At 38.5% G+C, this 25,298-nt stretch overlaps 1 protein-coding gene across 4 annotated transcripts in view; it reads left to right on the plus strand.

Moving 5' to 3' along the window:
- Nucleotides 1–2,249: 2,249 nt before the first annotated feature.
- Nucleotides 2,250–25,298, plus strand: part of NCAM2 (neural cell adhesion molecule 2) — a gene marked incomplete at both ends in the record, with an annotated part of 487,288 nt that continues 464,239 nt past the window's right edge. For all 4 annotated transcript variants that reach the window (XM_082655240.1, XM_082655241.1, XM_082655243.1 and 1 more), the window contains one exon: nt 2,250–2,304. In XM_082655240.1, coding sequence (XP_082511366.1) covers nt 2,250–2,304 — 55 coding nt within the window. The remainder of the gene's footprint in view (nt 2,305–25,298) is intronic.

A 25,298-nucleotide genomic window follows, 5' to 3' on the forward strand; every position in this document is an offset into this window, starting at 1 on the left:
TTATTCCTCCCTCCATTCCACCCTAAGAGGACTTAATGTCAAAATTACCTTAGAGGGTACCAGTCAAATTCTCCTCTGGCATAGTTCAACCCATTGCCTGAGATAAAAATAATTTGACAAAGAGGAAAATCCAATTGCAAAGAGTACCAGACTCTGTGTGTGTGTGTGTGTGTGTGTGTGTGTGTGTGTTTGTGTGTGTAGCACTTTTTTTCATTCCCTAGGGAAATCAAGAACTGGTGAAATAAAGGAGTCATCTGCCTTTCACACCTATAAATGTGCTGTTTCCGCCCTTTTCTGCAAAGAATTGACTGTGAGCTTCCTCAAGTACAGTTGGCGCTTCCCAGAATGAGGAAAAAGTCTGAGGAGGGAGCCTGGGCAAAATAACTTCCTAAATATATTGTCCTAAATATACCACTAACAAAGAAGAGGTTCTCAAGCTGTGAGATGTTGAGAGGGCCATGGGTTAGAGTCAGCCTCAGTCTGTTGTGGAGAGGAGTCTTTGACCCTCCTCCACCCTTCGCAGTAACCCCAATCCTAGGATGCCAAGTAAGTGAATCTTCTGTGTGAAGATGGTGTTATAGTGTTCTGCCTGGGGAAAACCGATGGCAAACAAGATCTCTCCTATCTATGTTAGCTTGTTTCCACTCTTACCCCTTGCCTTTCCGGAAGCAATGTCACCTCCATTTCAGCATCGTGAGGGTAGAGGTTGGGGTCTGGATTCTGAGCTCTACAATATTCCTAACCCCTTCTACTTCTGTGTCCTCGCTGATAAAGAAACAGCCAAGGGCCTCGCTGGGTCAGGGGCGAGGCAATTGAGCAACGTAATGTACAGACGAAAGGATCCATTCCAGCCGGTTGCTCTGGCCCAGGCCGACCGACAAGGGCCCTGGGGCCAAGTATTCTGCCTCTCGCACACTCTTGCCCCAGGTCTGACATCAAACTGACACACCTTTTCCTACCTTTCCAGGGGAAAACCGGATATATCCCAAAGTTCAGAAGAGGAGAGTTAGCTGTGGACGCTTGCCACGGCTCCATCCCTTCAATTTACAGGCGGGCACACGCAGGTGTGCGTATGGGTAGGAGGTGAGCAGGACTCCCGCTCAACTCATCTTTGTATGTTTCCAAAACCTCCCGCCACTCAACCCTCGCGGGGACAATGCCAGCGCTGTGAGCTGGGCGCCCAGGGCAGAGCCCGCCGAGTGTGTCTGGGAGAGACATTGGACGTCTGCTAGGACGCAGTAAACGCTGACAGCCGAGTTGAACGCAGTCCCCCTAATATCTCATCCCCTCCCCAATCTCTCTCCCTTAAGGTATCTGCTGTCAGCAGCAGTTGGTCGACGTGGATAAGAAACACCGTGCACATCTTTCCGCCTACTCTCTAGAGCACGAGGAGGCAGGCGGTGTAGACACCAGAGGGCGTCTGCTTTCCCTCTGCCAGGGCAGAGTGGAAAGCGTGAGAAGCGGGCCGCTTGCTGAAGGTTTGAGCGAGAGGGAGGGCCTGGAAGAGGGAGAACCCCCCCCCGCCCCACGCCCTTGGAGGAATGAGAGCTGCGGAATAGACCGTCTGCCCCCAGATGGCCCGCTCCAGCTAAGCCCGGGCGCGCTTGGAGCGCGGGGCCGGGCGACCGCCTGCACCATCAACACCAATTCCAGCAGTCCGCTTTCGCGAACTGGCCCTCAGCTGTGCAGGAGCTCCAGGCCGCCCGCCCTCCTCGGCCCAGGGCCGTCCGTCAACGTGCGGATCGCCGTCAGGCTGAGCGTGCGGCCGCCACTCGTGGACGTGCTCGTGCCAGTTGGATCGCGGCGACCTCTGTAGCTAGAAGCACAGGGAACCGAACTCGCGCCTCCGAGCTCGACTGCGGACGAACCCTGGAGCGGCGCGTCTCCCGGCAAGCGGTCGCCGTGAGGCGCGGAGGGATACGCCTCGGCAGCGCTTCCCCTCCCCTCCCCTCCTCTCCCCGCGCCCCCGCCCCCGCCTCCCTCCCAGCCCGGCTCTGCTGCCGCCGCGGCGGCCGCTGCTGGTGCTGCTGCTGCCGCCGCCGCCGCCGCCGCCGCTGCTGCCTGGATATAGTGCGGCAAGGAGCGGAGCTCGCAATCACTTTGCAAGGAGGAGCGCGCGGGCTGCGGACGGCTGGGGCGCCCCGGGAGCGGCGACGGCTCTAGCAGAGGCGGCCGTGACAGCAGAAGGTTCTCTCTCCGGGACTGGACTGAATAACTTTGGAACTGTCCACCAGTGTCACGTCCTGAACATGAGCCTCCTCCTCTCCTTCTACCTGCTCGGGTTGCTTGTCAGTAGCGGGCAAGGTAGGAGTGTGGTGCTTTATTGCATTTACTTTCCCTCCCCCTTCTACCCAACCAAGAGAGGCAGAAGGAGGCACAAGAAGAATTAAATGACGGAACTAAAGTTATAGTTGTTGTTATTTTCCCTCTTTTTTTAGCAGCGGCTAAAAATTGTATCTGTTCTGTGGAGACCCTTAAATAAGAGAAAATACAGAATGGGAGATAGGCATTAGTGAGCAGGAGATTGAGGCAAACTGCATCTTTTTCTGGGATCTTGGCTTTCTCCGATCGTCATTATCAAAAATTGGATGGGTGTGTTGGTGTGTGTTCACAGTTAAATATCTGAGGTTGCGAAAAGAAAGGGAGCGATGATGTTTTTAAGAAGCAGCAAAAACTATCAGCATTAAACTCGTCGTGGAATACCTCTGTTGTGTGCAGGAAATTCAATTCTTAGAGACTTTTTTTTTTCTTCTCTTTCCCAAGACCCCAGTTCCTGACGGAAGTGAACGATGTTGGTTTATTTCTGTTGAGAACTAAGAGAGGGGCCATGGATATTGTGTGTAAGAAAGCAAATGGGTAAAACTAGGGATGTGTTGCAGTCATTCATTTTCAGCGTCTCCCCCACCCCTTCGTTAATACAGGAAGGTTGAAAATTTTTGTACCATCAGGTTGTAATTACACCTGTAAGGGATGTTTTAGCTTGTGGGGAACTGGTGGGGTTTTTATCTATTAAGAAAAAAAAAAAAAAAAAAAAGAATAGCTTACTAGAATAACCTGAGAGAGAATTTGGGGAAGCTACCTCTGTTTATGTTTATAGAGATAGATGTAAATTTATCTTGCTTTGTTTAATTTACATTCACATAAAATATATTTATAATAAATGGAGACATTTACAACTGTCCAGACAAGTTTGGACATTTAATTGGAGACACAAAATGCTAAAACATACATTGGTGGAAGTCTTCAACGTAAAAGAATATAGAAGTAATTTCGTGATGTGTAATAATCGCAGAGAATGTTATATTATTAGTGTAGCATGAAATTGTTTTTTTGAGAAAAAATAAATTACAGCACAAGTTAAAATATCTCCATTGTATTCAATTCTCAGCCTTTTAGCCTCTTCTGTGTTTCTCATTTAGTCCAGCAGGGGGTGGTAGAACTCCATTGTAAGCCCAGAAATGGTGGTTCGGTCCTTCCACACTCACTAGGTCCTTCTATCATTCTTCAGCAGGGCTTGACATTTTGGATATGAAGGCTTCCTTTCTCTGCCCTTCTCCTCCCTAAAGCTGTAGTGTTAGTGGCTGATGAAACACGATTGGATGCAGATTTTATGTTCAGAAATCAGAAAGCAAACTGTACGTGGCTGTAGTTTGCAAAGTGTCTTGCTAAGATGCTCCTCCTTTTCTCTTAATAAAATAGAGTATGCAAAATTTCAGTCATAGCAAAATTGCAGATATGTCTATCTGAAGCTAATATTAGCCCAATCAGTTAGGTGAATCATTATTACCACAAAGATCAACATACACTTTTATGTCCTACAGATATACTGCTTTAATTTTTGGACAGCTGCTGTTGGTTTAACTGTTCATTTATAATATAGACAGGTATTTCTGAATACTGAGAAGCAGTCTCTGAAAATTGCAGTTGAAATCCCACTTCAGTTAACCAAGAGTAGATAGTGTGGAGCAAGATGGGGCATAATAGGAAGCAAGTTTATGCAGCCAGGATTACACTGTGACTGGTTTGGAGAAGAAAAATGTCTCAGTTGTGGAGTCTGTGAATTTGCCATCGTAGACATTAAGTGTGTTGGAATTTGGGGGATAAAAAAGAAATCCAGGAACGTTTAAATAGTACACACAGACACATATAATTTGGGTCTTTATATGTAACACATCTGAAATTGCAATTCACCTAATTTATAATTCAGAACGCAGGGTGATTATAAAGCGAGGCTCTAAGACCGAAGCATGCCTGAAGGGGAGCCCATATTCACTTTAATGAAACAGGGAAGGAGGGGAGCATCGTTCTGAAGATCTATCTAGCACAATTTAAAAATGCATGGCACTCACAGAGGCATAGATGCATGCATAGCAGAGAGCCCTAGCTTTTGTGAAACAGAACATGTGGTACTTCTGTGCCGTGTGTCCCAATGAAGTCAGAGATGCTTGGAAACAGCAATCCTGATCCTGGAGTCCAATCCCTCTATGCTAGTGTTTTGTTCTCCAATTAAGGATGCAGCAGCAAGTATCAGAAATACCACTGGGAGCAGTTTGAAAAAATGCATCTAGTGTAACTCATAATTTTGTTTATTCTTTTATAAATGGGGCCATGGAAAAGCCGCCAGTCAGTGATTCCTGAGCTTGCCTTAGAAATACTAAAATCCCAGCTTGCTGATTTATGTTTCCAACAATATCCTTGCAGGGGATTTTATGAAGCATGATTGAAGCTATTGCTTTGGAAAGTGGTGTGCAGTTAGACTGGGGCAAGGCAACGATGATGTATTCCCTTTTAAGTAGTCAAAACGTTTTGAACTGCAGCAGTCGAATTGAAGAAAATGACAGAAGTGAAAAACTGACTAACTTAAGTGGATGCCAATACCATAATTAGCTAACAAGGCCTAACAGTTCTAAATTTCAACACAACGTTATTGTTCTACTGCAGTGAGAGGCTTTTTTTTATTGTAGCAGAAATGCTCCTTTAAAAGCCTCTCATTCTCACTGCAAGATTCATATCTAATGAAGTGAGGTTGGGATTTAATTGTCAAGTCTGCATTGCATTGTCAATGGAATGGAGATTCCATAACTCTATAACTTTTGCGATTATTTTTCTTTTGTATTTAAAACTTGGTCACAGCTTCGGTCATCATACATCTCAAGTGATAACTTAAGTCTGTGATTCACAGAGCATGTGCTGTTTGGATCTATGTAAATTCAGATTACCAAACTGTAGTATGTATGGATTGCTTTCCTAAACCTTTTTTAATTTTTAAAAAAATTTTCTTCTTCTTTTAAAAATTACCCAAATGTGATTAATACACATCTATTACTGAATGTTCACATACATAAATTAGAAGCATTGTTGTATGAAATTATAAAGCAAGAACAGAGCTATTCATCTCTCTTTCAATCCAGTACAAGATACATACATAGAATACTCACCTAAGTCAAAATCATGGGGAGAAGGGGGTGAATTACCCAGTTACTTAAGCTTACAGGCATCTGCTTAAAATTACTCTTTCTGGTGAAGTGCTAGTAAGTCATTGTTTGTTAGAAAAGTGTTCCTTCTAAAAATAAAGCACAGGTATATGTGTGTCTACCAGTTTCAGGTCTTGAGGAAGGTCTCCACAAACCTATCTTTTGTTTGGGCTGTTAAACACACACAACCTCTTTTATCTACCCTGATCTAATCCTTCAATGTCAGCCTCTCTTTGTAAGGTTTCTATTGAATCAACTCCATATTCATCTGCACTTAGAGAACATAGGCTATGTCAATTAATATCGTGTGATCAATAAATAACCCAGAGGATTTCCTTCCCTGCTTTATGTCAAAGGAGTTAAGCGGAGTGTTTTGTCACTTTAGTGTCCAAACTTTGGTGTCCACTTTAGTGTCTAATGTTGAATTGGAGCTCATAGAACAAGAAGAGAGGTTGGTGGGTCCTGAGTGTTCATGGAGTCTTTTCAGTGACACAGGGGGCTAATGGTCCCCCAGAGGTAATGCCTTCTTAGAGAAGCAATTAATGCAACAAAAGAACCTCATACAGTCCAAAAGAAAGTCACACTTCATATAATCTAGTAAATAAAATTGCTTGTTTTCAAACATAGGACTAGTTTGTAATGAGACTGAGAAATGAGCTACAGAGATTGAGGCTAGTAACCAAGCTGAACAGTATAATTTGTTTTTGCTTGTTTCCTTGGGAAGGAGCAGTGAGAATGGAAACAGGGTTGTCAATCTGAAGACCCTGGAACTATTCCTGCTGCTTCCTCTGGCTTTTGACATTTGTGAAATGATTTTAATTCTTCTGTTTTTGAGGTCATGTCTCACAGCAGTGAATTTTTGAGAGCATGAAGAAAGTACTTCATAAGTGGTAGAGCTAGTCTGAATTGCTTTTGCTTTGTTGGTCCAAAATAAAGATAATCCTCTAGGAGCTGGTGTATGCAAAATTAATTTAATAATTGTATATTCTTATAAAGTGAACAGCATTGTTTTTCAAGTTTTATTGACCTAGATTCTAAATTCCTTGTGCCCTTTATTCTATCCCAGTTATACTGAAGATAGGTCTATTTAACAGATTATAAATTAGTTTTAATTTTCCAAATTATATGATATGAGAACACTTTAAGATGCAAGCAGTGCTTTTATGCTTTCATTAAATGTAATATTCCTGAGCTTCATAGAGCCAAGCTATCTTTAATTGTTCAGCAAGTAAAAGTGCTTCTGTATGGCACTCTTTTGAATATTTTAATAACTTTTAACTGTTTACAATTATAATAATAGTGCTCATCTCAAATAGCTATCAACACACTTCCTAATTTCACTTGTGCCACTAACAGTTCATCAAACATTACAAGATATTTTAGAAAGATGTAATGAAAAAAACTTGCCTGAATTTAAATAGTTAAGAGGCAGATGGGGAATTTTGAGAGTATTTATAAGCATAACAATCAACAGATGAGTCTTCGAAGAATTTCAGGTCAATTAATGAAAATTGTCTTGGCTGCAATTTGCTTTTTAAAACAAGCAGAGAAGGAGAAAGAACACTGGATTTGGAATCAGAAGACCTAGAACACTAAGGGCCTCTTGATTTTTTGAAGAAGCAACTTAGTCTCTCAGAGCCATTATTTGTTTACTTGAAAATCTGATATAAAAATATCTGGCTGGTTGACCTTGCTGTACTGTAATGTGGAGCAGTTGTGATAACACATATGTGTAGGCATCTTGTAAAATGTCAATCCTACTATACCAGACTTTATTTATATTTTTGGTATAATATGCATACATATAAATCTGCCTATGGCTTAAAAACATCTCATTTATTAATTTAAAAAGTTATCATAAGCTGCTCTGTGATTAGAGAAAAATATTGAAGGGGCTGAGATAATCTAATTCATTGATGAGAGTGGCTTATTCATCAAACTATTCATTACATGCCTGTGGTGTCTCAGACATCTTATTAGGCAGCATTCCTAGGAATGATTATATAGGTTATGTGATGAACACCTCTAGGGGGTGCTACTCGTAGTCATAGTGTTAGAATACATATTTATTTTCACAGTTTTCCAGCAGAGGGCAGTAAATTGTCTTGAGGAATGAGTTTCTTTTTTGTATCATGAATCCATTCTATGGGCCAACACTAGGCTGGAATTAGTCACAGAGTCTTAGAATGGCACACAGTTAGGATAAGTGACTTACTGAAGGTCAAATAGAAAAGTAAAAGGGTTAATAACTGGAGTTCTGGTATCTAAATTCTCAATTCAGTTCTCTGAACACCAAACTTGCATAGATTAAAAAAATTAATCTAATGTTTCTTCAGCTCAGAGTAATGATGATAATTAAATTCTGTGCCATTTTGTCAGTTATTCAAATATCAAATACTTGTTGAGGCTATACAATGAGTATAACCTCAGCATCTTATGGCAGTAAAAGAACACTTGTTCAAAGTGCTTTCAACTACCTTGTAACTAAAAATCATCAAGAATCCAAGAAAGTATTATATTTTATGGATGAAAAAATTGAGAGGAATTATCTTATTTTCCTATATCAATTATCATTAGTAGTTACTTGAAATTAGGATTAGATTTTCTCACTTCTAGTTCAATGCCTATTTTTTAATGTATTGAATGCATTTGTTTGAAAATTTGTGTTTGTGTGGAGGAGTGGTGGTGCATAGGATTCAAGGTTTATAGATGAGAAGACAAAAATATGAATTTAAAAAGCCAAATCAGCATATGAGAGATGAATAAACTGTTCAACTAAATGTTGTGAAATGACCAAGTATATAATTAAGTAAAAATTAAATGATCTAAATGAGTCCTTAGGAATTCAGCACCTAGAAAGAGCTAAAACTTGTCCAGTGTTTATTAACTGCCGGGCTCAATTGCATGCACTTCATATGTACTAACTAGCTTCATATATACAACAATCCTTAATTATTACCATATTATATTCCCCTTTTATGCTTGAGGGCTGTGAGGCGTAGAAGTTTAAGGAACTAAGATTGCACGGCTAGGACACAAAGATTTGAACTCAGGACATGTGCAAAGATTTGCCTCTTTACCAGGACATCACCTTGTCACTCACTGAAGCAGAGGAGGCATCAACATGGTGAGAGTACTTGGAGAAAATAATACAAGGAGAAAAAAATGTGGGACAATAAATTTTAGGGAAAGAGGCAAATGTTCAGAGGACAGAAATAATCCAGTTTAATTAAATTAAGGGTTTGGAAGGGTGAGTTGTTGGCCTCAGTATGGGAATGTTGATGGAACCAGGAGGCAGTCAGGCCTTGAGGCCAAACTGAGGTTGACTCTTCCCTGTGGATATTTGGGACCAATTGTTTGGGCAGGAAGATAACAGGAGTAAAGTTTTATTTTGTCTTTAAGTCTACTGGCCATGTGTGGGATGGACCAGAGGAAAATGAAAAAGGAATGAATGGACAAGACACATGTTTCTGTGGATGAATGAATGGATCTTAGTAACACATTAGATTTGGAAAATTGGGAGGAAGGTGGCACCTGAAGTTTTAAGCCTATTTGCCAGAAAGAATGGTTATATCTTAACAAAAATAGGAAAGTAAGTAAAGAAAACTGCTGATATTAGGCAAGAGATTTGTTTTGCTTCTTTGTAATTTTAAAAAATTATATGTTAAGTTGAGGAATCCATGGAATATCTAGATAGAAATGGCAGTATTAAATTGGGAAATATAAACTGCTGATAAAGATAATTTTTATTATCATCTCTTTAGAATTTTTCTCCCTTTTCATTTAACTTCCGTCTTTATCTCTTCCATCACTGTTTATACTCTAGCCTTATTTAGCATGTCTGGAATTTTGGATAAAATCTCAGAAGCATGTGGGTCAAATTTGTCTTTCTTATGTATTCTTTATTTTCTCTGCTTTATCCATAGTTTTTATTATTATTATTCTGGAGAAACAACACAAAATAAAACATGATAAAATAAGAAAAAAAACAAAAAAGCAAGTCAAAAAACTAAACTAAAACAAAAAACAAAAGAGAAATTTGGTATTGAATATATAGAGTTGAATATTTTTCTACTAGTACCCAAGGGAACAAATAGAATGTCTACTCTATGCCAGGGAGCTGTGCTGGTCATTTTCACTCATTATCCCATTTAATCCTGATAAAACCACATTTGATAGATGATGTTTTGAGATTGAAAGTGTCTGATTTGCCTAGCGCTACTATGTATGTTCTGTCTGCTGATGCCCAAATTTATAGCCAAGAGCATCAAATGCATTTAAGGTAAAAGGTAGTCTTTTCTGCTTCAGTGTGTGTTTCTTTGATGCATGTTAACTTATACACAATTGATAAATAGGAGGATAATGTACGGATTGTGTTCCATATATTATTTCTTCAAGTCATTAATTTTTAAGTGACCAAGAGCACACTTTCTCACATTTGAAGAGAAAAACCTTAGCAATCTCTGATGATGTTAAGAAAAATGTGAAAAATCAACTCAAGTGCCTTTCTGTAGTGCAAGTATTAGTCTGTTTAGTGACTTTAAGAACCATCTTGATTTCTACTACATTATATAACTGGCAACATTGAGAGTGCATTTGGAGAAAATAGGAAATCATTTCCCCCTGTGTTAAAATGATGTGTTTGTTTACTTGTTTGTTGTCTTATTTTTAAAAGGCTATACCCTGGATCATAGTTTTCATTTTAAAGTGAATGCACTTCTGGCTTGCTACTTGAAAGAAGATCCAAAAGCTAGGTGCAAATACTAGTAGAGATTTAACTGTGCTGGTATTTTAATAAAGATTGTTATGGTGGTTGTTAGCACTTGGTTTTAAATTTCTGTAGGTTTCAAATGTTCTGACCTCCGATCCTGTCTTTTTCTATAAGCCCTGATATTTTTTACTGCACAATTTTGCAGACACCAGCATTTTTCAAGGATGCAAATATGGTGTTACAGCAGAAACGGATGTCACTGCTTGTAAAAGAAACCAATGTAATATGGCTAAGACCTATATTACAGTAGAATAGAATATGTCCCAATTTAAGAAAATAAGCACATTGTACTTTGTTCTAATTACTAATGAGGGGGCTTCTGGACAGGTTTTCTATTATTGTAACTTGTCCATTCCTAACCAGTTTTCTGGTTTATAATATGAGGCTTTCTGATTATATTTAAATTTATATATATTTATATTTATTATATTTATTGTCCAAGTTAATTTCTCTCTGATTATTATTTTCTACCAATCACAAATGTTCAATATTGCCTGAACAGAGAAGTTGCACTTTTATATTATAGCAATAACTTTGGTCACTCATGAGAGAAAAGCTATACACAGATTATGGAAAGGTTAAAATATATAACATAAGGTATGTGCCACACACTTTATCAAAGTACTGATCTATGATATTTACATGTTTCTGGTTTTTTTAACTTTATTTACTTAGGTAAACCACTTACACCTTTTTCTATTTTTGACCACGCCACACTGCATGTGGAATCTTAGTTCGCTGACCAGGGATCCAACCCGCGCCCCCTGCAGGGGAAGCACGGAATCTTAACCACTGGACCGCCAGGGAAGTCCCAGATAAACCACTTACAGCTTTCTAAAACCAACTGAAGCTAAACACATTTTAAATCTTGTTCACTTCTTTATCATAATCTTTATCGTAGAATAACTGGCTTCACTCTACCTATTCTACAGATTGTATAATAATGCTTCATACCAGATTAAACTTTTTAATTATCAAAGAGAGTTACATTATAAAATTTAACATTTGAAACTGTATATTAGGATACACTGAGAAACAGCAGTTGACAAAATCTTTTGTAGTCAACTTTAACTTACCTATTTGAAGTCCCACAATTATGCTGAAAGGTAGATACTATTCCTGATTTAGAAAAGAGGTGAATGAACCTCAAAGAGGTAAAATCACTTGCCCAGGAAGAAAGACTTAAAACATGGTAAGACCAGGACTTGATATAAATATTTTACTCTAGATACAACACATTTTTCTGTTATAAATTCTGTTTTTGTCTGAGTATGTTTTACTGATATCTATGAAGCAATTCCCCAAAATAATTTTAGTGCAGTACATATTTTATGACACTACGCTCTTTAAAGTTACTTTGGGGCTGTGTTTATGGGACACATGCTGTTAATTTTAGTTAGAGGTCTACCTTTCAGTTGAATTATTTGGGAGTTCCTGACTTAGAAGTGTTAAGACTTTTGCCTTTTATTCATTTGCACAGTCCTGTCCTTTCAGCCTCATTGCTTGTTACTGTGCACACTGCTCTTACACCATTCCTGGAACTCCCAATTTGGTCCCTGTGTGTACTCAGCCCATGTGTTTTACACATTTCCTATCTGTCTTTGTGTGGATGATTACCATTGACTCAGCTCAAGCATCTCATCACTGAAGACATCTTTCTTTCAGCAAATATACATTAATTGCCTACTACATACTAGTCAATATGCAAGGCACTCTAGATCCAAAGAAGGTGGTGATATATCTGATTTCTGCATGCCAAACTTCGCTGAACTCTACTGTGACCTTGCATGTGAACTTCATAAGAGCAAGAATGCCTTTCCATGTTGGCTTCCCATTAAACGCAATGTACTGGATTAGAGAGTTTACTGTAAATTCATGTGTATTCCTGGAACATAGTAGATGCTTAGCAAATATGTGCTGAATTAATATTTAAGTGTTACCCAGCAGAATTAAACTAAAATGGCTGACTTAAAAAATACATATATATTATCTATATCTATATATATATAGTTAGATAGAAAGATAGATTTACCCTTGACTTTGGATAATGGTTTGGTTTGTTGGGAAGTATTAATGTTGTTCCAGTATTTACTTCAAACATTTGTTTATATCACTGCCATGCACTTGATAGGCTTTCAGTAAATACATGAATATCAATAATCAGGTCATAGTGATTATTTAATTCAGGAGGAATGGCAAAGATGAGCTGCCCTATCCCTGATCTTATCTCCATAAATAATAAAGCAGACTTTTAAATCTTGCTGTAAGATTTGTTCTTCTGAAGCCTTATCTGAGGGATAGGACATGGTTATCTAGTTGGAGTTTTAAAGTCTTCAGTATATAGAAATAAATGAGGGAGATACAATATGTTGATAATGATATAATTAAACAGAATAGATATTGTCAATAGTAAATGTCTGATATGTCAGTAGAGCAAGTATTTAAAGTCCTGAAAATCAAGATAATCCCCTGGGGTTCATTAAAAGTTGATTATTCAATCAATGATTATTGGAAGCCGATTCTAAACTGTATGTGTAGGAAGACAAGTAAGAGAAGAGTTATTTTTACCTTATTGTTTCATAAGCACTTGGATTTTTTTTTATCTTTTTTAAATGAACTCCAGTTTAACCTCAAACAGTTTTCTCTTGTCTCGTAGCCATGTTTTGTAATGATTTTATGATGTTCTCTAGGTCTGACCTCAGTGATAAATAAAAACATTTAAATTGATGGGACAGAATACATTTTCAAATACTCCAGAATATCTTTATCACCTACTTATTTGTCTGCCTACCATTTACCCACTAATGTTACCATTATTGTGTATGCCTCTAACTTGAAACAGTTTGCAGTTAAAGATATTACTATTGCTTATAATTCACTTATTTTTACTTTTCTTTCTCCCTCAAATTTCACATGATTTATAATCACTTTAATCGGTTAACTCCATGAGTCATTTTATTTCAAAGCCCCCCCGTAAGCCCCATGCTGTTGCATTTTACCTTTGTGGAGATTGCATGTGGTCTGCAATTTAGAAAGAAAACTCAACATTTGTTATTAAATGATATTATGCCCTCCTCAATGCTTTTGTGAAATCGTGCTTAGCCACACCCAAAATGGATATGAAATATTCAACTTTAGTAGTCTCATGATATTAAAATAATGCTTCTTAGTACAGAATTCTGAACAATTATGAAATACCCTAATTTGCTAATGTATTTTCTCTTTCAAGTCCTTGGTCTATTTCTATTGTAATGAAACAGTTTGTTAAAAATACCCTCCTTCCTCCACTGGCATTAACACACAGTTTGTTTGATGAATGGTGACTTCTTTAAGCAGAATGTATTTCCTTCTTGCTAGGAAAATCAAAAGGTTAAACTTACAGGCTGCGGTGGAGAAGAGGAATTATCTAGCAGTTAACTTTCACTTGTCTCTTCCTGTTTGGCTGCCCCTCACTGCCATACCTCACTTAAAAGTCTCAGTATCTTAGGTTATTTACATGAATGTGGATGTGTGATGGGATAAGTGAAGTTGTCCTAAGAAGTGCCTTTTACTGATTGTGGTTCCAGAATATATTCTAACCACTGAGCAGAAATTAATGCAGGGAGCTTTGACTAAGAAGGGAAGTAAATACTAATAGTGCAGATCAGTCACTGTTTTGTTTCAAGGAGGATAATTCATCAGCTAAAAGGGAATGGAGAAGTGGGTGGTGAGGTGAGAATTTGAAGAGCTGGGATAAAGTCTGACATAGTTATATGCATACAATGGGAGAAGGAGATACCCAACAAAAGGATTACAGGCCAGCTTATTTCCTCAACAGTGTCTATTTGTAAGTATTTGATGAATTAATTGGATGAAGGAAGTGTCAAAGATAACCAAATCCAGACTCTAGTTAATGTGGTAAGGACAGATTTTAATCAGTAATATACTATATTGGGAAGAGTGTATTACTATACTCAAAAGGATAAAGAGCCCAGTGTGAACTAAACTCAACTTTGATTTGTATAGTGGTAACTGGGAGTTTTAAAGGGAGAATGAGGAATAAGAGAAAGAGTAGGGAGGGGAGTGAGTGGGGGGGGGGGGCTCCATAGAGGCAGGGAAGTGAAAAATTGCAAACACCCAGAAAGAGGGAGGATGGTCCCTATTTGTTAACTGGTTCTTATCAAATTTAGGCTCCCACCTTCCTACAGAGGCTAAGAGACAGGAGTCCTGTCTTCAGGTGATGGCTGGGACAAACAGTAAATTCTTTTGGTAGGCTTGAGTTTGCTTAGGTGGGCACTTTAAGGGCGATGAGAGACATCCTTGGGATGTGGCCTTGAGTTGTTCAAAATTGTGTTAGCCTTTTGTTACAGTCTTTATAGGCCAAGGTGAAGCCTAATTGAGCAGAGGTCTCAGTGGAGCCTGGCTAGAGTTTGGTCAAGGAGAGAATCTCAGAAGAAGATCTGTTAGTCACCCTGCAGGGTACTTTCATATGAGTGACCACGTTTTTATATTCAAAACATATCTAGGAGTTCTGAAAGAGGGAATTGAATTTCATAAAAGCAAAGTAGCATCTAATAAGTACAGGATTCAAATTCAAATTCAGTTAATATTTGATTCTAAAACTTTGCTCATTCTACTGACTGAAACATGGTTTTTTTTGAAGCAGCAAGGAATTGCTAAAGGGAGAAAGAAAGCACTAGGAGTAGCTCTAGTTTCAGGTTTTTACCATTCTTTCTGGCCATTTCTTTTGAATGGCTAAACTCTAGGTGAGGAATGACCAATTAGTAAACAAGTAAATCTTTTACTGACCTAAAAGATTAATGAGCGTGGAGAACCAACAGGATTTAGAGATATTGGGGTCTGGGTGGTTGCAAGGTGGGGCAGTTCTAGTTAGTATAATTCATTAAGGGCTATATGACATTAATACTTAAATATCAGCTATATTTTTAAAAGGCTTCTCTTATTGTGAAACCCTATAATTATTAATAATTGAGTAAGTCATCAATTTGCGGTTGACTTATTGAATACTTTCATAATGAAAATACATGAGTTTAGGATGCTTTTAGAGGCAAAGAAGAGAAGAACACATTCAAAGTATCTTAAAAATAAACATCTATTAAAGCATGTCAGGAGCTATTTGGAGGTAGGTTTGGATTTCATGTTTCTCCTCAGTTTTGGCTGTTTTTCCCTGACTTCCTAGAAGAAACATGGCTGCACCAGTTTTATATGTCACATTCTTAGCCAGTGAACTCTGAAACTAGGAAAGAAAAATAAATGCTTATTTGAGTAGCCTCATTTTACTAGTAAAGGAAAAACCACCATGTGTCATTCAGCAGACTTCCCTCAATTCTCATTGGCTAGAGTTGTTTTAAATGAACTCCCCTAAACCAATCAATAGGAAGGAGAATGACATAACCATAGTTTCCCTTGACTAATCATCTCCTTTCTGTTGCTGAAGGGGAGATCTGAAGAATGAGGGAGGGGGCAGGGAGACCTTCAAGATGGCAGAGGAGTAAGACATGAAGATCAACTTCCTCCCCACAAATACATCAGGAATACATATACATGTGGAACAACTCCTACAGAACACCTACTGAACGCTGGCTGAAGACCTCAGACCTCCCCAAAGGCAAGAAATTCCCCCACATACCTGGGTAGGGCAAAAGAAAAAACAGAAACAAAAGAATAGGGATGGGACCTGCACCTCTGGGAGGGAACTGTGTAAGAAGAGAAGTTTCCACACACTAGGAAGCCCCTTCACTGGTGGGGAAAGTAGATGGGGGGCGGGGAGCTTCAGAGCCACAGAGGAGAGTGCAGCAACAGGGGTGCAGAGGGCAAAGCAGAGAGATTCCCGCGCAGAGGATCCGTGCTGAACAGCACTCACCAACCCGAGAGGCTTGTCTGCTCACCCACCGGGGCGGGTTGTTTCAGGATGCCAGAGGAGAGAGGATTCAGAGCACCACTTAAGTGACCTCCAGACACGGGTGTGAGCCGCGGCTATCAGCGCGGACCCCAGAGACGGGCATGAGACACTAAGGCAGCTGCTGTCGCCACCAGGAAGCCTGTGTGCAAGCACAGGTCACTCTCCATACCTTCCCTCCTGGGAGCCTGTGCAGCCCGCCACTGCCAGGGTCCCGTGATCCAGGGACAACTTCCCCGGGAGAACGCACGGCGCGCCTCAGGCTGGTGCAACATCACGCTGGCCTCTGCCGCCGCAGGCTTGCCCCGCATTCGAACCCCTCCCTTCCCCCGGCCTGAGTGAGCCAGAGCCCCCGAATCAGCTGCTCCTTTAACTCCGTCCTGTCTGAAAGAAGAACGGATGCCCTCAGGCGACCTGCACACAGAGGCGAGTCCAAATCCAAAGCTGAACCCTGGGAGCTGTGTGAACAAAGTAGAGAAAGGGAAATTTCTCCCAGCAGCCTCAGGAACAATGGATTAAACCTCCGCAATTAATTTGATGTACCCTGCATCTGTGGAATACCTGAATAGACAAGAAATCAACCCAAAATTGAGGCAGCAGACTTTGGGAGCAACTCTAGACTTGGGGTTTGCTGTATGCAACTGACTGGTGACTGGTTTTATGTTTATCTTAGTTTAGTATTTAGAGTTTATGATCATTGGTAGATTTGTTTATTGATTTGGTTGCTCTCTTCCTTTTTTTTTTTTTAAGTATATAGATATTTTTTTTTTCATTTTTCTCTTTTTGTGAGTTTATATGTGTATGCTTCTTTGTGTGATTTTGTCTGTTGTGTAGGTTTGCTTTTACCATTTGTCCTAGGGTTCTGTCTCTTTTTTTTTTTTTTTTTTAGTATAGTTTTTAGCACTTGTTATCATTGGTGGATTTGTTTTTTGGTCTGGTTGCTCTCTTCTTTCTTTTTTTTACTTATTTTAAATAACTTTTTAATTTTTTATTTTTAGTAATTTAATTTTGTTTTATTTTAATAACTTATTTTATTTTATTTTGTTCTTTCTTTCTTTTTTTCTCCCTTTTCTTCTGAGCTGTGTGGCTAACAGGGTCTTGGTGGTCTGGCTGGGTGTCAGGCCTGTGTCTCTGAAGTGGGAGAGCCAAGTTCAGGACATTGGTCCACCAGAGACCTTACGGCTCCACGTAATATCAAACGGTGAAACCTCTCCCAGAGATCTCCCTCTCAACGGTAAGACCCCCCGCTCCACTCAATGACCAGCAAGCTACAGTGCTGGACACCCTATGCAAAACAACTAGCAAGATAGGAACACAAACCCACTCCAAACCAGAGTGGCTGCCTAAAATCATAATAAGGTCACAAACACCCCAAAACACACCACCTGATGTGGTCCTGCCCACCAGAAAGACAAGATCCAGCCTCACCCACCAGAACACAGGAACTAGTCCTCTCCGCCAGGAAGCCTACACAACCCACTGAACCAACCTTAGCAACTGGGGGCAAACACCAAAAACAACGGGAACTACAAACCTGCAGCCTATGAAAAGGAGACCCCAAACACAGTGAGTTAAGCAAAATGATAAGACAGAGAAACACACAGCAGACGAAGGAGCAAGGTAAAAACCCACCAGACCAAACAAATGAAGAGGAAATAGGCAGTCTACCTGAAAAAGAATTCAGAGTAATGATAGTAAAAATGATCCAAAATCTTGGAAATAGAATGGAGAAAATACAAGAAATGTTTAAAAAGGAGCTAGAAGAACTAAAGAGCTGACAAACAATGATGAACAACACAATAAATGAAATTAAAAATTCTCTAGAAGGAATCAATAGCAGAATAACTGAGGCAGAAGAACGGATAAGTGACCTGGAAGATAAAATAGTGAAAGTAACTACTGTAGAGCAGAATAAAGAAAAAAAGAATGAAAAGAATTGAGGACAGTCTTAGAGACCTCTGGGACAACATTAAATGCACCAATATTCGAATTATAGGGGTCCCAGAAGAAGAAGAGAAAAAGAAAGGGACTGAGAAAATATCTTAAGAGATTATAGTTGAAAACTTCCCTAATATGAGAAAGGAAATAGTCAATCAAGTCCAGGAAGAACAGAGAGTCCCATACAGGATAAATCCAAGTATAAACATGCCAAGATATATATTAATCAAACTATCAAAAGTTATATACAAAGAAAAAATACTAAAAGCAGCAAGGGAAAAACAACAAATCACATACAAAGGAATCCCCATAAGGTTAACAGGTGATCTTTCAGCAGAAACTCTGTAAGCCAGAAGGGAGGGCAGGATATATTTAAAGTGATGAAAAGGAAAAACATACAACAAACATTACTCTACCCAGCAAGGATCTCATTCAGATTCGGCAGAGAAAATAAAACCTTTACAGACAAACACATACTAAGAGAATTCAGCACCACCAAACCAGCTTTACAACAAATGCTAAAGGAACTTACCTAGGCAGAAAACACAAGAGAAGGAAAAGACCTACAGAACAAACCCAAAGCAACAAAGAAAATGGTAATAGGAATATACATATCGATAGTGACCTTAAATGTAAATGGACTAAATGCTCCCACCAAAAGACATAGATGGGCTGAATGGATTCAAAAACAAGACCCTTATATGCTGTCTACAAGAGACCACTTCAGACCTAGTGACACATACAGACTGAAAGTGAGGGGTTGGAAAAATATATTCTTTGCAAATAGAAATCAAAAGAAAGCTGGAGTAGCAATTTTCATATCAGACAAAATAGACTTAAAGACTATTACAAGAGACAAAGAAGGATACTATGTAATGATCAAGGGATCAATCCAAGAAGAAGATATAACAATTGGAAATATTTATGCACCCAACATAGGAGCACCTCTGTACATAAGGCAAATGCTAACAGCCATAAAAGGGGTTATCGACAGTAATACAATCATGGTAGGGGACTTTAACACCCCACTTTCACCAATGGACAGATCATCCAAAATGAAAATAAATAAGGAAACACAAGTTTTAAATGATACATTAAACAAGATGGACTTAATTGATATTTAGACAATATTCCATCCAAAAACAACAGAATACATTTTCTTCTCAAGTGCTCATGGAACATTCTGTAGGATAGACCATATTTTGGGTCACAAATCAAGCCTCAGTAAATTTAAGAAAATTGAAATTGTATCAAGTACCTTTTCAGACCACAATGTAATGAGACTAGATATCAATTACAAGAAAAAATTCGTACGAAATACAACCACATGGAGGCTAAACAATACACTACTTAATAACGAAGTCATCACTGAAGAAATCAAAGAGGAAATAAAAAAAATATCTAGAAACAAATGACAATGAAAACAGGATGACGCAAAACCTGTGGGATGCAGCAAAAGCAGTTCTAAGAGGGAAGTTTATAGCAACACAACCATACCTCAAGAAACAAGAAACATCTCAAATAAACAACCTAACCTTACACCTAAAGCAATTAGAGAAAGAAGGACAAAAAAATCCCCAAGTCAGCAGAAGGAAAGAAATCATCAGATCAGAAATAAATGAAAAAGGAATGAAGGAAACGATAACAAAGATCTATAAAACTAAAAGCTGGTTCTTTGAGAAGAAATTGATAAACCATTAGCCAGACTCATCAAGAAGAAAAGGGAGAAGACTTAAATCAATAGAATTAGAAATGAAAAAGGAGAAGTAACAACTGACACTGAAGAAATACAAAGGATCATGAGAGATTGCTACAAGCAACTCTATGCCAATAACATGGACAACCTGGAAGAAATAGACAAATTCTTAGGAAAGCAGAACCTTCCCAGACTGAACCAGGAAGAAATAGAAACTATAAACAGACAAATTAAGCACTAAAATTGAGACTGTTATTAAAAATCTTCCAGCAAACAAAAACCCAGGACCAGATGGCTTCACAGGCGAATTCTATCAAACATTTAGAGAAGAGCTAACACCTATCCTTCTCAAACTCTTCCAAAATATAGCAGAGAGAGGAACACTCCCAAACTCATTCTGTGAGGCCACCATCACCCTGAAACCAAAACCAGACAAAGATGCCACAAAGAAAGAAAATTACAAGCCAATATCACTGTTGAACATAGATGCAAAAATCCTCAGCAAAATATTATCAAACAGAATTCAACAGCACATTAAAAGGATCGTACACCATGATCAAGTGGAGTTTATCCCAGGAATGCAAGGACTCTTTAATATATGAAATCGATCAATTTGATACACCATATTAACAAGTTGAAGAAGAAAAACCATATGATCATTTCAACAGATGCAGAACAAGCTTTTGACAAAATTCAACACCCATTTATGATAAAAACCCTCCAGAAAGTAGGCATAGAGGGAACTTACCTCAACATAATAAAGACCATATATGACAAACCCACAGCCAACTTCATTCTCAATGGTGAAAAACTGAAACCATTTCCTTGAAGATCAGGAATAAGACAAGGGTGTCCACTCTCACCACTATTATTCAACATAGTTTTGGAATTTTTAGCCACAGAAATAAGAGAAGAAAAAGAAATAAAAGGAATCCAAATCAAAAAGAAAAAGTAAATTGTCACTGTTTGCAGATGACATGATACTACCCATAGAGAAGCCTAAAGATGCTACCAGAAAACTACTACAGCTAATCAATGAATTTGGTAAACTAGCAGGATACAAATTATGCACAGAAATCTCTTGCATTCCTACACACTAATGATGAAAAATCTGAAAGAGAAATTCAGGAAATACTCCCATTTACTATTGCAACAAAAAGAATAAAATACCTAGAAATAAACCTACCTAAGGAGACAAAAGACCTGTATGCAGAAAACTATAAGACACTGATGAAAGAAATTAAAGATGATACAAACAGATCGAGAGATATACTATGTTCTTGGATTGGAAGAGTCAGCATGTGAAAATGACTATACTACTCAAAGCAATCTACAGATTCAATGCAATCCCTATCAAACTATGAATGGCATTTTTCACAGAACTGGAACAAAAAGATTCACAATTTGTATGGAAACACAAAAGACCCCTAATAGCCAAAGCAATCTTGAGAAAGAAAAATGGAGCTGGAGGAATCAGGCTCCCGGACTTCAGACTATACTACAAAGCTACAATAATCAAGAAAGTATGGTATTGGCACAAACACAGAAATATAGATCATTGGAACAGGATAGAGAGCCCAGAGATAAACCCATGCACATATTGTCAACTTATTTTTGATAAAGGTGGAAAGCATGTACAATGGAGAAAAGAGAGCCTTGTCCGTAAGAGGTGCTGGGAAAACTGGACAGCTACATGTAAAAAATGAAATTAGAATACTCCCTAATGCCTTACACAAAAATAAACTCAAAATGGATTAAAGACCTAAATGTAAGGCCAGACACTATCAAACTCTTAGAGGAAAACATAGGTAGAACACTCTATGACATAAACCAAAGCAAGATCCTTTTTCACCCACCTTCTAGAGAAATGGAAATAAAAACAAAAATAAACAAATTTGACCTAATGAAACAAAAGCTTTTGCACAGCAAAGGAAACCAGAAAAGGAAAGAGGAAAAGACAACCCTCAGAATGGCAGAAAATATTTACAAATGAAGTAACTGGCAAGGGATTAATCTCCAAAATTTACAAGCAGCTCATGCATTTCAATATCAAAAAAACAAACAACCCAATCCAGAAATGGGCAGAAGAGCTAAAAGACTTTTCTCCAAAGAAGATAAGCAGATTGCCAACAAACACATGAAAGCATGCTCAACATCACTAATCATTAGAGAAATGCAAATCAAAACTACAATGAGGTATCACCTCACACCAGTCAGAATTGCCATCATCAAAAACTCTACAAACAATAAATGCTGGAGAGGATGTGGAGAAAAGGGAACCCTCTTGCACTCTTGGTAGGAATGTAAACTGGTACAGCCACTATGGAGCACAGAATGGAGGTTCCTAAAAAAACTATAAATAGAACTACCATACTACCCAACAATCCCACTACTGGGTATATACCCTGAGAAAACCATAATTCAAAAAGAGTCATGTACCACAATGTTCATTGCAGCTCTATTTACAATAGCCAGGACATGAAAGCCACCTAAGTGTCCATCGACAGATGAATGGTAAAGAAGATGTGGCACATATATACAATGGAAGATTACTCAGCCATAAAAATAAATGAAATTGAGTTATCTGTAGTGAGGTGGATGTACCTAGAGACTGTCATACAGAGTCAAGTAGGTCAGAAAGAAAAATAAATACCATATTCTAGCACATATATTGGAATCAAAAAAAAAAAAAGGTTCCGAAGAACCTACGGACAGGACAGGAATAAAGACGCAGACCTAGAGAATGGACTTGAGGACACGGGGAGGGGGAAGGGTAAGCTGGGACGAAGTGAGAGAGTGGCATGGACTTATATATACTACCAAATATAAAATAGATAGCTAGTGGGCAGCAGCAGCATAGCATAGGGAGATCAGCTTGGTGCTTTCCGACCACCTAGAAGGGTGGGGTATGGAGGGTGGGAGGGAGACGCAAGAGGGAGGAGATATCGGGATATATGTATATGTCTAGTTGATTCACTTTGTTATACAGCAGAAACTAACACACCATTGTAAAGCAATTATATTCCAATAAAGATGTTAAAAAATTAATAAAAATAAATAAAATAGAAAATAAAGAATGGGGGGGCATAGAGTGTCGTATGTAGTCAAATGTGTCTGCCACAGGGATGTTGAAAGGGTCCTTTCTGACAAAGAATGAGAATCAATATTTACTAAGCACTTATAGTGTACCATTTTTCTGTGCTTTGTATGTGTGATCTAATTTAATTCGTCAAACTTCCCTATGAGGTTAATTCTTTTTTATAGAAGGGGATGTGCATAGATTTTGAAGAGTTTAAATGACTTGTCAAACCCACAAAGCTGCTCAGTGGCAAACCTGGGGTTGGAACCCAGTCTGGCTGGCAATGGAGTCATGTTTCTGTATCAGGTCACCGTGAAAGTGTTAATATTGTTCGTCATTTTACTATTGTTAAGTTTAAGAATGGTGGGTAAGGATACTACTGACTTCCTTTGTGAACAGTCTAGGTTAATCTGCTAAGAAAACTATTATACTCGCTCTTATTTAATATCTGTATTTACACATCTTTTACTGTCATTTTAAAATTTTGCAAATAAGGTAATTAAGAGATAGAGTGATAAAGCAATTTACCTGCAGTCACAGGGCTGTGAAGGGGCCAGAGGGGTATTTGAAGGAAGGCTTACTTTGAATTTGAAGGCCTGAGTGCCTGCCACTATACAATGGTTAAGGTTTATACTTGTATTATGGGAGGGGTAGGGTAATACATTTGGAATAAAACAAGTTGCATAAACCTGGCTAGCCCTTCAGAAATTTATAGTATAAAATAAACTTTTTTTTTAAGGAATATATATTTAATTCTCTTATGTTTTTCCAAACTAGACAGGAGAAGGGCATTCTCAAGTTTAAGGAGGCCAAGGAAAGATATTCATTTGATTTCTGGAAGAGTTAGATGAAAAATAGAAATGGGGACCAGGGTCTTCTTTATAGGGAGAAGTTAAAACTGTGAAAGAGGAATATTGATTTGAAACTGACTACTGAGACAGGTTAAATATTGAAATGTGTGTCATTATGTAGACTCACTAATCAGGGTACTAATTTAGTACATACCTAGAGTAAGATGTGAACTACATCAGTTCCTGACCTCTAGATGGTTTCTTTCTGAGACTACACAGTGAATTAAAAGGCAGGATAGAGATTGAGGTGCTACACAGTGAATTAAACTGCGGAATAGAGATTGAGGTGCTTAGGGTATAAAACTGTGTGCCTGCTCTATAATTACTGTTTCTTAGCCATTTTTTTCCCATACCAGGTACTCTCACCAACACTGCGTTTGTTCTGAATGGTCAAATATGTAAAGTTATATATATTTATGTGTGTAAGAGTGTGTGTGTTTGTGTGTGTGTGTGTGTACACACACACATATACATATGAATATAAAAACTTTGGGAAACCATCTCATTATTCCATGCTACTTTAAAATGGTTGCTATATTTCTTTCATTCCTTTCATTATTGCTGAAATTCACAAATATCTTAAATGATTTTTCTTCACTTATTTTTTTAACATCTTTATTGGAGTATAATTGATTTACAGTGGTGTGTTAGTTTCTGCTTTATAACAAAGTGAATCACTTATACATATACATATATCCCCATATCTCTTGCCTCTTGCGTCTCCTTCCCTCCCACCCTCCCTATCCCACCCCTCTAGGTGGTCACAAAGCACTGAGCTGATCTCCCTGGGCTATGCATCTGCTTCTCACTAGCTGTCTATTTTACATTTGGTAGTGTATATATGTCCATGCCACTCTCTCACTTTGTCCCAGCTTACCCTTCCCCCTCCCTGTATCCTCAAGTCCATTCTCTAGTAGGTCTGTATCTTTATTCCCATCTTGCCCTTAGATTCTTCATGACCATTTTTTTTGTTTGTTTTTTAGATTCCAGATACATGTGTTAGCATACAGTATTTGTTTTTCTCTTTCTGACTTACTTCGCTCTGTATGACAGACTCTAGGTCCATCCACCTCACTACAAATAACTCAATTTCGTTTCTTTTTACGGCTGAGTAATATTCCATTGTATGTATGTGCCACATCTTCTTTATCCATTCATCTGTTGATGGACACTTAGGTTGCTTCCATGTCCTGGCTATTGTAAGTAGAGCTGCAATGAACATTGTGGTACATGACTCTTTTTGAATTATGGTTTTCTCAGGGTATATGCCCAGTAGTGGGATTGCTGGGTCCTATGTTAGTTCTATTTTTAATTTTTAAGGAACCTCCATACTCTTCTCCATAGTGGCTGTATCAATTTACATTCCCACCAAGAGTGCAAGAGGGTTCTCTTTTCTCCACATCCTCTCCAGCATTTATTGTTTGTGGATTTTTTGATGATGGCCATTCTGACCAGTGTGAGATGATATCTCATTGTAGTTTAGATTTGCATTGCCTCAAAGAAGAAAATGTACTCTATGATAAATCATTGGAGTTATTATTCACACTTTGTGTAACTGAAGACTAATTAGCCAGTGTTTAATTTCTCAAG

Source organism: Grampus griseus (assembly GCF_964374135.1).
Source record: "Grampus griseus genome assembly, chromosome: 5".
NCBI lineage: Eukaryota > Metazoa > Chordata > Mammalia > Artiodactyla > Delphinidae > Grampus > Grampus griseus.